This window comes from Antedon mediterranea, chromosome 11 (genome assembly GCF_964355755.1).
Source record: "Antedon mediterranea chromosome 11, ecAntMedi1.1, whole genome shotgun sequence".
Taxonomy (NCBI): domain Eukaryota; kingdom Metazoa; phylum Echinodermata; class Crinoidea; order Comatulida; family Antedonidae; genus Antedon; species Antedon mediterranea.
This window is the reverse complement of record NC_092680.1, coordinates 6,139,985-6,153,160: the sequence shown is the minus strand read 5'-3', so window position 1 is coordinate 6,153,160 and position 13,176 is coordinate 6,139,985. Positions and strand designations below refer to the sequence as shown.

General features: G+C 32.5%; 1 protein-coding gene across 2 annotated transcripts; it reads right to left on the bottom strand.

The window, feature by feature from the left end:
- Positions 1-4,990: 4,990 nt before the first annotated feature.
- Positions 4,991-12,944, bottom strand: LOC140062208 (uncharacterized). 2 transcript variants are annotated; one of them, XM_072108306.1, is made up of 7 exons: positions 12,810-12,944; positions 11,518-11,614; positions 10,814-11,100; positions 10,150-10,266; positions 9,117-9,554; positions 8,570-8,683; positions 4,991-7,975 (listed from the first exon to the last, which is right to left on the bottom strand). In XM_072108306.1, exons 2-7 carry the CDS (start codon positions 11,593-11,595, stop codon positions 7,813-7,815), a joined length of 1,197 nt encoding a protein of 398 aa, XP_071964407.1. In that variant the 5' UTR covers positions 11,596-11,614; positions 12,810-12,944; the 3' UTR covers positions 4,991-7,812. The 2 variants fall into 2 exon arrangements, with proteins under 2 accessions (XP_071964407.1, XP_071964406.1); XM_072108305.1 differs by lacking the exon at positions 12,810-12,944 and having other exon boundaries at positions 11,518-11,705.
- Between the last annotated feature and the right edge of the window lie 232 nt (positions 12,945-13,176).

The window sequence follows — 13,176 nt, the reverse complement described above, 5'->3', positions numbered from 1 at the left end:
ATTGAGTGTGGTTATCATAAATGTACCTTTCTCAAGAAGAGCAACAAATATTTCTTGTCGTATTTTCTTCTCCAGTCTGTCACCTCTTAAGTTCTTACATTTGCATACATGCACCTGGAAATTATCGAAAATCAAGTGTTAACCTGTTTGCATGGCTTATGAAAAATGTATGTAATAACAGAATTTGTGAACAATGTGGAAAGATTGTGAAACCTCTGCTACTATTAACATACCTGTTTGCGAAGAGATGCGAACTGCTGAATGTAATGGAAGAGATCTTCTTTACCAATCGTAAATGTGTTGCCACGCTTAACTTGGTAGAATAAAAACGATTTTATACGTACTCGAGTTTGTTTTCTAAACTCATCTGATGTCTCTCTAAGGGTGAGAATACAACATTATAATTGTTAATAACCAATTAAAATGTTACTAAAAAACATTTCTGGAAACGAGATTTATTGTAAGTAAAGTTAATTTTGCTGTTGCACTAATTGTTTTGACAGATTATGGTATAGAGAATAGTTGAAGATCTTGGTAAAAGTGAAGTCTAAATGCGAAGACATTTTTAATAGGACTATATATTTTGTTGTTGACATACAGATTCTGTCGTTTGGTGATTATGATTATAATTATAAGTTGTTCATTTATGCGACTATACGAATAAGGGGAGTCGGTTCAGAAAAAAAATAAGATTGAGAGTCAATCGTTTACGCCGATAAAATGTGTCTCTATGTTCTCTATAATAAAATGTCAGTGAGAATCCACCTACCCAAATTCATTAGCTGTTCTTATGGCAAATGATAATAAGTCAGCCGCACCACCACTCCCTTCGAACAAGAGCATGATAGTAGAGGTTTCTTTCTTATATTCCAAATCTTCAGTAAATTTCACTAATGATTCTAAGTCTCCTCCTACAACACTCATTACTATTGGTATAGGGTTATGTTGGTTAATCCTGTCAACCGTTGTCATTGGAACGTTTCCATTTGTCACTTCTGTATTCTTGGAATTTCTATCTTTTATAATGTTACCAGAAACACTGTTGATAAGTGTTCTTGTGACTTGATGCTGTAATTTTTTATTTGGTACAGTCTCTGCTTTTACTGATGACTGTCTGATTTTTTCTAGTTTTTTCCCGCCTTTAGAAAGAATCTTCTCTAGTTTCTTTTTCACTGGTGTTTCATATTTGTTTGTATTTGCATCATGTTCAACTATTATGAAATGTGAATGAGTTGCATCAAGTTGGTCTTCGGTTGATTTATTATACGTTACAGACTGTTAAATAAATATTGAGAAAAACAACAAGCATTAATCAAATACATGACACATCAATATATATTCTAAGTAATATGAACAACATTACGGTGACTTCTGTAGAAACATAATTATCCTAGGTGATGAGAGGTGAACTACAGTAAATTAATGTAAAGATAGTCAGAACGTATGAAGTATAAACTGCAGTTGTGCTAACTAAAGAAATGAAAGAATTGCTACTACCATAGTAAAAAAAAAATAACTTTAATCTAAATTACTTAATTCTGTTTTAATTTATACCAAATCCAGTCGATTTTTGCTACTAAATTTAAAATTTTCGGGTCCATTTAAATGGCCACATCTATGTATTTCGATGAACAATATCACAAACACAAACCTTTCCAGCAATGACATCCTCTACTTCACCGGTGAGGTGTGTCGTCGAAACTACACCAATAGTAACAGGTTTGGTTTCAAACCTCGCTGTATGCTCCTTCAAAATCATTGAAACAGCGCTTGGAACACCTACGTAAAAAATATAAGTTACTAACGAAACTTTTGAAAAGCAAATAAAAAGTTGAGTAGCTAGATTGTAAATCCGGACTGTAAATCAGTTTTATGTTCTAATTTCTTTCAAAATCTCCTCCGTAAAAATTACCGCATCTAAGTATTAGTGGTAGTATTTTACATTACAATCAATAAAACAAAGTAAGAAACAAACATTGGTAAAGGTTAATTTGTTGAACACTTCAATGCTATTTGGTTATCATAAATCATCAGTCTGACGAATTACGGGACATGATGTTGTGTTCCAGAAATACGTAATTAATAATAACGGTTTCTACTTGTATACCTGTGTGTTATCACGGTCCAGAAGGAATATTACAATTCAAATTAATCGAGAGTTTGAAGTTATGATGCCTTTAATTTACTGTTTAGTAAAGGATAGATTAAAAAGTAGAAGATATTCCATCTTACTGTGTTCAGTTCCACATGTTAAAATCCAAGCATTCATTGTGATGGCGGTCTGGACTATTCCTCGATAAATATTGTTGATGTCGACTGACTTTTCGGAGACCATCTGTGACGTGTATGGAATGGAGAACCCCAACATTGGGAGTTTTAGGTTGGCGGTCTCCAAGAGATAATTCAGTACTGAGAGGGAGTTTGTACCAGCAGGAACGTATGTGTACTGTGGTTGGAAATACATAATTAATATAATTCAAAGATAACTTCAATACTGTACACTTTTAAGACATGATAAAACGTGGAAGTGTGACGGTTATTATAGTCCTATAAAGTAATCGGATGATAAAACACTACTTCAAATATGCCCCTCTCACGTCACTCATCTTAATTATCCATTCACTAATTGGATGTTGTGATGACAAATATACAAAATAACTAAAACGTAAGGTCTTTAAACATGTCATATACTGTAACTTACCTTAGCTGTATGCTGGTTGTTTTTGCCTCTTGGAAACACAAGTTCACCATTCGCCAACTGAAGTTGAAGAAATCCATCGTAAAGTGAAGATTTCTTTTTCCGAAACTGAAATTTACCAACAGCAGCAAGAGTCTTTGGTCCTGGCCAAGTAACATTACCGCGTTCGAACTCTGCATTTTGGTTGAAAATGTCAGTTTCCTCAATAGGTCCATCATTGGAAGTATCGTCTGTTGGAACTTTTGCCAACTCGCCTTCCTCCATGTTGCTCAGTTAATGCTAAGAACATTTGGGTTAACAATAGTTGTCAATGGAGCGTCAGGTAGTCCTACCTAAGGACGGGCTTAATCGCCAATAATTCACCCATTAAATGTTGCCTCGTCATTCCTCCATTATCTGAACTTTTTTATGCGTTTTGATCAATACTTGTTTATTACAAAGCCGATATTCAATAGAATGGTTTTTCCGTTTTATCTTTCTTCCATGTAGGCCAACTATCAATAATAAAAATAATAATAAGAATACCTGAATTAACCAAATTGTGGTTACAAATTATAGTTATTACTAAAGTATTACTTAATAAGAAGCCTAATTATTGATCTCAATACAAACAATTGGTTACCTATTCGTAGAGCTTTCTGCCACTGCCAGAAACGAACGTCGAGTTATTACAAAGCTAAAATTCTGTATTATTGAACAAAAAATAGGTCTACACTGACGACTTGAAGAAAAGAGGGGTGTGTTAGACAGCACTCAGTGTGACCATATAATGTCATAAAGATACTTCAAAACAAACTGATAAAACATGGTTGAGTAAATACACTTTGATAAGACGTTAGATAGATCAGTTTGTCCCAAGTACTGTATGTAACCATGGAGGAAATATATTTATATATATATATATATATAAACATAGTAGGCAAAGAACATTAATTCTAAACCGCCCGGTGATTACTGAAATTGAATTAATTAATTTGAAACGATAAAGATGAGGAAATCTGTGAGAATGAGAAAAAGTCGCCCCAACCGAGACTCGAACTCGGACCGTCTGCTTGATATGCAGTCGCCCTAACCATTATATTATATATACTGTATATATATATTTCCTAAACTATGCACATACAACTTCCACCTTTATAATTGATCAATCACGATCGTTAGATAAACTACAGTACAGTATTACATTATACTTACCTCTTATGGTTTAGCCAATAATCCAAGGGCTGTAAAACTCCGTAAGGGTCAAGTTACTACTTCACCATCATACTATGTTTGTTACTTGCCCATTATGTTATTTACTTCTTGTAGTTTGGTAAATGATTGTTATGTTAATCAGGAATTTGAATTGACGAACAAAAGATAGCCATCGTCATTACAATAGATCATTATCTCCGTGCAACTGATCGAACAATCACCAGGGAGTTGTAAAACAAGAGGAGCTCGAATTTGTCTTATTTATTTATCTTTTTTATCTATGCAACCACCGCAATAGAAATAATTGTTCCAGTGAGGTGTGTATAGAAGTACACACCATTACAGAGAGTTGCTAATGAACAAAATATCTGCTTGAACGGCACTGACTCAGTCGAATTCAGTCACATCGTGTGGTGCTCAATCTCTATTGAATAGTTGGCAGGTGGTAGTATAATTAGTTGGATGTTATAGTTTAGACTGCTTAAAGATTAGAATTATTAATTAATTAACATGTAATATGCTACCTATGCTACGAAATAGGAAAGCAAATAACGTGCTAAAATTTACCTAATAAAATTTAGAGGAGTCAGTGATCGTAAATAAATAACACATAATTGGCCTATATACTTGAACTATATAAATAAGTGACGTGTGTCCCCTACCAGTACACACTGAATGATTCCTTCAATGTTCTAACGTTGCCACATACTAAACCCTTCCAATAACACTGATACTGATATTGTCAATTTATATTACAATGGGTTTAAATCCAGGATATCAATAATAATCATAACAAAAGAAGAATTCCGGTTGTTTGTAATAACCATGGTAACATCTTTTTATAAAACGATTGAAAGAATTCCGGGAGTTAAGCTCTGTGTCTACACTATCAAAGTAGTTTGACAAAAAAAATTGTAGCCAGTGTTCGGATTGGACTTTATAATGAATAATCACAAACTAAAGATTATACAATGCAATTTATAAAAAAATAAAATAAAACAATTATCAGTAGAGAATACGTGAATAATATAAAAAATAGATGGATAAAATAATGTTTATATATTTATTATGTATAAGCGTACATGAATAACCATAGCGGTACAAAACACATAATGTACAATAGTGTTCCATTGTGTAAAAGTACAAAATTAAAATCGTAATAATTATATGACGCATCAATTTGTGACCATTTAACAGAATACTAAAAATTATTAAAATCGGGAATAATTTAATAATGTATTAAAACAATTATTAATTGAAGAGGGAAGTTTCCCATGAAATACACGAGGGGAAATATATCTTCAACACTACAGCCAACCCATATACTTGCCCCAAGTCTGTAATAATTGTTAATGTTAGTCCACCCGTCGACATTTCGATTTTTGTCTGGAAAATATTTTAAGTAAAAGTATTATATGTATGAATCGCCATATGTGCCAAAATATTTATCTTTTTGCTAATAATAATTCGAAATACTGTCTAAAACCTAGAGTCTCTAGACTACCAACCCCTATTCAAGATGCCATCCCTACTAAGCGATGCCCTCCTATTACCTATGATGCCCTGGATGTGTCCCCTTAATAGGGGTTCTACAAACGACAGAAAAACTAAATTAATATGAACCGTGTTGGTTGGACATAATAATAAAACAGCACCTGGATGAATAAAAATGGCAATTGCATACGATTATTTTAAGCACCATCGTTAAGTAGAACACTTTGATAGGTATTATAAATATAAAGGAAGGCCAGTCCCTAATCAGGATACATCCCTATTACCCCTGTGTCAGAGTTGTGTAGAAATGTTCCTCCATAAAAAAAAAACATTTATGACTTTGCAATAAATTAAATGTATCAACATAACTTCAAAATTAATAAAAACGAAATAAACATATACAGATAGAATTATTTTACAATCATAAATATCTGGTGGGATTTTGATAGCAAGGTTTAATTTCATTTCTGAACCAATGAAATTCGAAATATGAATTTTAAAAATGTTTTGAAAGTTTATCTAAGTAAATGATTATTGTACTGTATATTTATTACAGCAAATTAGTAATACAAAATATTATATTATTATTATTATGAATATTTATAATATCCAACAAACCTATTCAAGATGATAACATTATTGATATATATTGATATTAAAATAGCACATACATATATTACAAAGATAATATGTAAAATTCTATAAATAGACATTATTTTATTTACTTACACAATAAATAAATACTCATTAACATTTCTCATTTATCCTTCAGTTTCAGCAAATGTAATCACATATTTTGCCACAATATTTTTTATTTGAACTTTGGCCTCTAAATTTTTTATTTTTTACTTTGGTCCAATACTCTGGCAATAAAAATCAATATCATCCTTCCATTTTTTAAAGGCTTAATTTATATTATACTATTTGATTACTATGGTTTAACACTTTCCCGACATTGAAACAATTTATCACGGAAGAGCATGTTTTGCCTTTATGCCTCACTAGAAAAGATTACAGCATCTGAGCAGTAATTTTTAAATGTAGTTTAAAATTTTCCCAGTACAATTCTGATCATCATTGATATCCTGTGTGATTGGATATGTAAACGATGACTAAATAAATGTGAATGAATGAATGTGTAATTTCAAAAATTTGTAAAATTAACAAAACTTATTAATGCTCTTTTTATGTTTTTTTATATATAGATTCCAAAATACTAGGGAAGAGTGAAATTATACTCTCCCCTGAAAATACTTCTGTTCTTGAATGCAGTAAAATTGCCACAACATTTATCCACAGTTTTTTTTTTTTGCCTGCACTGTCAGAAAATGTGAAGTGTTAAGCTCTGTCTACACTATCAAACTTTATGTGACAACAAAATGTGATGTGCCCATATTTGGGCATACCACTACCATATTTGGGCACATCACACTTTTAGTGCCGATACCTGAGATACTGAAACACAACTTAATTATAACTGAAGACTTTGAATTATTACATCAGCAAGAAAATTCTTAACCAATATTTAGGACCCAGCCTACAATACCAGTAACACCCAATTCACAAATCCTAAGCTCTGTCTACACTATCAATAATCAAACTAGAAAAGTGCGATGTGCCCAAATATGATAGTGATATGACATCATCGTTTCCATATATAGGCACATCACATTTTTTTTTTCAAATCAAGTTTGATAGCATAGACAAAGCTTAATCGAATGTAACATTGTAACAAGTGAGGGATATTAATTGTAACTAAACCAAAAAAAATGATACTACTGTAACGTTCTCATTTGATCACATCAAATCTTCCTCAGACAATATTGGTTCTCGTTGAGAGTGTGTGTCACCCTCTACTAGTTATTGGTTGATGAAGATTTTATTCGATCAAATCAAAAAGAGTTACAATACATTTTGTGTGTTTACTTACAACTTTTCTTTACTTATTATTATTATTATAGAAATAAGCCAGTTGAAATTATATAAAAACATATTGTAACAAATTGTTACTTTTGTATGAACCTGAAATCGTTTTTGTGTTACATTGATGAAAAATCTCAGAACAAGTCAATATTCTTTACAGGCCTCAACAAGGCCTTTAAAGAAGATGACATTGATATAACCATCGAGATATTAATATATCTTTGATATAACATCAATATACATAGTGGTATATGTGTATGTCTTCGTTATGAGTTTTTACATGATATAACATCAATGTACATATTGGTGTCTGTGTATATCTTTCTAATGAGTTTTTACATGATGTTGACATTACACCGAAACAAACATTATGTGTGAAAGCAGTAAATCATTATGGCTATCCGGGGAAGATATGAGTTTGTTACATTTTTGTTGTATGTGTGAATCAAGTATAGTTAATTTTATTCAGTCAAGAATTTGATATTTTAAATTTGTAAAACCTCCTATAAATTGTATAATTGAACAAGATCAACAAAGAGAGCTGTTCCAGATACCAGAATCTTAGAGTTATCTGCCGTCGATAGTTTGCATTGTAAAAAATACTTACATCCATCTCTCTTCTCTAGACTGGCGTCAACACGTAATGTTGAGCCTATAGGAACTGGCCTATGAAAAACAAAAGAGCAGATTTATTTAAACATATTTTACCGCAAAGATATATTGTTCCCCTAAAAAAACTTGTTTTCAAATATGCTATTTTAATGTCACATACTACTTATTCACTTTAACCAAAACTGGATCGAAAAAAATATTTACCTAAAAAAAAAAATAATTTAAAGCAAAAAAATACAATACTCAGACAATGTTTTTTTTGTTTCTTATTTTTGTTGAATAACTTGATTAAAACTGCAAAATGGCCTATTCAAAGTCTGATTTTATTAATCTTCATTTTTTATGTTTTTAGGGGACAATACATCTTTAAAAAATGTGCAAAGATTGACCCAACTCCTTAACTATTATAATATAGGTTGAGTGTAGAGTAAAACATGATTTGATTTGAATTTATTTGGAAAATCATCACAACAAATACATACATAAATTACTGAAATTACAAATAATACATTTATAAAAGATTTTCCAGGATAGCCCAAAACATCTGTTCATTTATTTCACAGGAAAGATTCCCCTAGGGATGACCCCTGAATCGAGTCCCAAAAAGAAGTTATACTGTAGTAGCTATTGGACCTCATTTGAACTTACAATTTATACTTGATGTCTAGATTTGCTGTGACAGCCTTAATTTGAGGGTCTTCATTTACCATGCAACCAAGAATTGAGTCTATCATTGTGGCAGTAGCTCCTCCATGAACAAGTCTAGAAAAGAAACAATTTGTCAACTTACAACTTGGAACAAAATCAGCCATAATATCTTAACACAATAATCATTGGATTGTTTGTGAACTTCCATAAGTTCATGATAAATATAATTAAATTAATTTTATAAACATATAAAGATTAATAATTAGTTTATATATATATATTTCAATTGATTCAAAGGCAAATTATTGAAGAAATGACAATGCTGTGAATATCAGTGGCTGGATCTCAATGGAGATACAAAAAAAAGCGAAAAGCTAAATCAAAACAATATAATTTCTATTTATATGATTTTTTAGCTATTTATATGTGTGTTATTGTTGTCTGCTGTATATAATATTTTGAGTTTGTCAACAAACGATTTTCCCACGTAGGCCAATACAAATTTCTTCATAAAAATAAAATAATTATTAAAAATGTTCATTGTTACCCATCTGGTCCCTGAGTATATGGTCCAAACTGGCAAATCCCTTTCATTGCAATTGAATCTTTATTATATAGCCAAGCATATTCAAATACTGCCCCTGGACCTATAGGCAAACGTGTAAATATTTTTCTTGAAAGTGGCACTTTTGTCGTCTTTGACATTTTCCAAGACTCAGCATCCAGTTCATCCTGAATCTCCTTGAGAACTGCTTCTGAATCTTCACTCCAACCGGTTACTGGATCAACTTTGAGTCCATCGACTTCACACGACCTTTCAGGTAGGTCATCTGTGCGGTCGTTCACGTCAAAGAATAATGCGGTACCAGTGTCATACAAAATTGAATTATCGGCACTTTTTAAACAACATGAGAGGAAGAACTTCTTGCCGTCTCTCTTCTCCAAGTGGCTTTCAACGAAGACTGTAGTTCCTATTGTCAGTGGTCTGTCAATAAATATATATATATTATTATCATTATTATACAACTGAAATAATGAGTGTTTATGAATGGAGTCAATATTTGTCTCCTCAAATAAGCACATACTTACTAACATATTCCCCCATTCCAGGAATATAAAACATTTACAGTAAAAGTAAAATTGTATTGAAAATTCGCTGCTTTCATCCTTAATTGAATGTCGAAGACTAGTCCCATTTAAAATAAGGCGTTCAGATTTTCGCCGCCGAGTAGAGCTGTGGTACACAACACACTCTACAGTACAGGTTGGTAGTTGATCAGGCTATTCAAAAAATGTATTTACTGTACCCCCAATTGTGAGGATGGATCCAAATAAGGCATGACATGTGATACATCAAGAAATCAAATGGCAGAAATACATGTGTGTGTGTGCATGCTTTTGAACCGAATTGCTATGGTCTAATATAATGTTCTTTAAATGTGATGCAAATGAGCACCTGATAGGGGAGGCATATTAGTAAATAATATATTTGGTACAATTTTATCAATGTTGGAGTCTATCTGCTCATCGCACTCATTATTTAAAGTAATGTGAATTCTTTACATAAATAATTGACTTACTTTTTATAGTTAACTTTTAAATTACCAGTTACAGCCAAAATTTCTGGAAATAAGTTGGACTTCAATACTTGCGTCGCACCATCAATTATGGTTGCTATGGCACCACCATGAACATGCCTATAGAAAAAGGTAGTAATAGTTATGTATGTACCTTCTCCTCCATAGATATTTAGGGGGTTACCCGGTGTACTTGGTCGTTCAGCACCTGTCATTGTTGACAGACAAATGGCACATTTTTGTGGCAGCACTTGACACAAAGGGACCCTTAGGTAAGTAGAAAATTGTGGCATGTGTCGTTCACACCTGTGTGCAATTCAGCCCAGTAGGATGCAAGTCGCAGGTTATTCCCCCATTTATATTTAGAGGTTGGTCATAGTATTGAAACATGTATTTTCTTCTTTCATTTTACAGGAAAGTGTCTACTTAGTAGAGGTGTCCCTAAGGAGGGATTCCACTTAAATTGTATACATGTGGCTGGTTTATTGACTCTAAAGCTCTGTCTACACTATTAAACTTGTTTGACAAAAAAAAGTGTGATGTGCCCAAATATGGTAGTGATATATACCCAAATACGGTAGTGGTATGTCCATATAATGGGCACATCACATTTTGTTGTCCCATAAATTTTGAATTATTATAAAAAATAAAAGTCCTAACATCGTACCCTTCGGCTCCTTGTGCATAGGGCCCAAATTCACAAACTCCATGTAAGCATTGTTCTTCTTTATTTATGAAAATACCATACTCGTACACAGCAGGGTCAAACATTGTCAAACGAGCAAAGTCAGGCTGTGTTGGTGGCGGACTTTTAGTGGACAACACTTCTACCCATTTGCCATGTTTTGTATCCTCTAACAACTTATTATACAACTGCTGAGATGGTTTGCTCCATCCTGGTCTCTCTGATGTCATGTCTGATGAATATCTAAATAAAATGGAAGTTGAGACTATCTGAAATAAATAAAAATACCAGAATAATGTTATTTATAATTATTTAGTATAATTTAAGAGTTGCATTATTATTTTTTTTTTTTATTTCATTTATAATGTGCAACCTTTTCAGTCAAACATTGGTCTCCCAGAGGGCAAAGGTATGATCAGTGGCTGTGATGTACTAATACACTGGGGTAACCCCCTACTCGTCTCGAAAGATGTACTAGGTTCTTTAAAGTGCACATGAGCTAGATGTGTACACTGGACCTATGGTTTATAGTCCTTACCCGAGAAGACTCGTTCTACCATCAGAACCATGGAGTGAGTGAGCCTCATACGTTTGCGATGTTATGGCTACGTAATTACGGTTCCATTGACTTAATCTCTTAGCCACTCTCTCACTAAAGAAAGATCAGGGCAAATAATTATACTTACAAGAGATCTATCCAATTGTACACAGCTGAAACCTTGGAAGTAGTTTAGTTGAGGTAGCCTTTTGCAAAGGTGAAACATTTCCCTCCTCTTTATCAGACTACAAAAAGGAATAAAAAACATATTTAAAACATGTATTGTGGGTAAATTGTAACACCTGGTGTGTAAAATTTGCATAATTATTGAAATTATTAAATATTGTCTGTAAAAACAAGAAAAATTGTAAATAAAATTTAAATTTGAACAGGCAATTTTGTACCATTAATCAAGTTTTTGATGAAAGAAAACGGAAAAAAATAGTTATTTCATTAAATCAACAACTCATATGAAGAATATGCTAATGATCGCACTGCACAATCAATCATGCAGTAGCAATTTCGTTTGACCTGGAATGTGTATAAATATTGAGCAAAGTTTACATTTTTTTTCTTTCAACTTTAGTTGAACTATATCATAAAATGGCAAATTCAACAACATTAAAAAAATCATTATAGTATAGTAGTAGTATATATAATAATAATAGTGAATTGATTAGCACGACACATCTCTACCTCCCCTTAAACTGATATTATCTCCTCCATTGTAACCACACACATATACATAACATTAACGTTAACAATCATGGTGGAGCTTTCCACAATGACATAAAGGAAATAGAATGATAGGAAACATTAGGACAGGATATGAGTTATTTAGAAAGGAATGAAGGTAACCACTACTTTATTATGAACAAAGACATGAGCAGGAAGATTGTAGTCACATAAGGTCATGCACCATCACATTTATATTATATTTAATCAAATAAAAACAAATCTTGCCCTTATGAAATAATTTTTTTTTTCATGTACAGTCTAGTCAAGGTCTACTTCATATGGATGTGTTTAAATGTAAAAATGTAAAATCTAAGATTTTAGTTAAGCTTTCAGTAAACTTGTCAATAATAAGACGTACTGACTGGGCCTACTAGCCTACTAGCTAGGGCCGGCTTATACTACCCTAACTCTAGCTAGGCTAGCTAGGCCTAAATACTGTACTATAGCTAGGCCTAAGTCGGTTTCGCTCAGTCAGTAGAGTAAAGTTAGTTGCTTCACTAGGCCTAGCCTAGGCTAGGCCTACGGCGGCCTAGCTAGCCTACTAGGCCTAGCTAGGCTAGGCCTAGTAGGCCTACACTACCCTAGGCTAGGCCCAGGGCCAGCCAGGCCTACCTAGCTAGCTCGCTAGCTAGGTTTATTTTATGATCTTATATAAGCCTAGTATAAAAGAAATATAAACAAATAAATTTTAAAAAATGATACCAATAATGTTCGTCTTCTTTCCGATGTAAAAAATAATCGAAACCACAAAAGGCAATTTCTCATATTATTTATTTACAACACAAAAACGGGGGAAGCCATCATGATATGATTTTATACAATTTGGTAAGGTCAACATCATTTGATCTAGTAGGGGGATAACTGTTACTAGCCTAGGCCTAGTTTAGTTTGTGGAACAGCTAATAATCATTATAGAATAGGTGAAATCCAATTTTATTTCATTTTATTTATATATTTCATTATATATTAGCAAAATCGTAAATTTGTTTATGCTCTATCTATAAGATTTATCATATTGCACACCTATAATGTTAATGGAGAGTTCTATTATATACACTGAGGTCAAAGG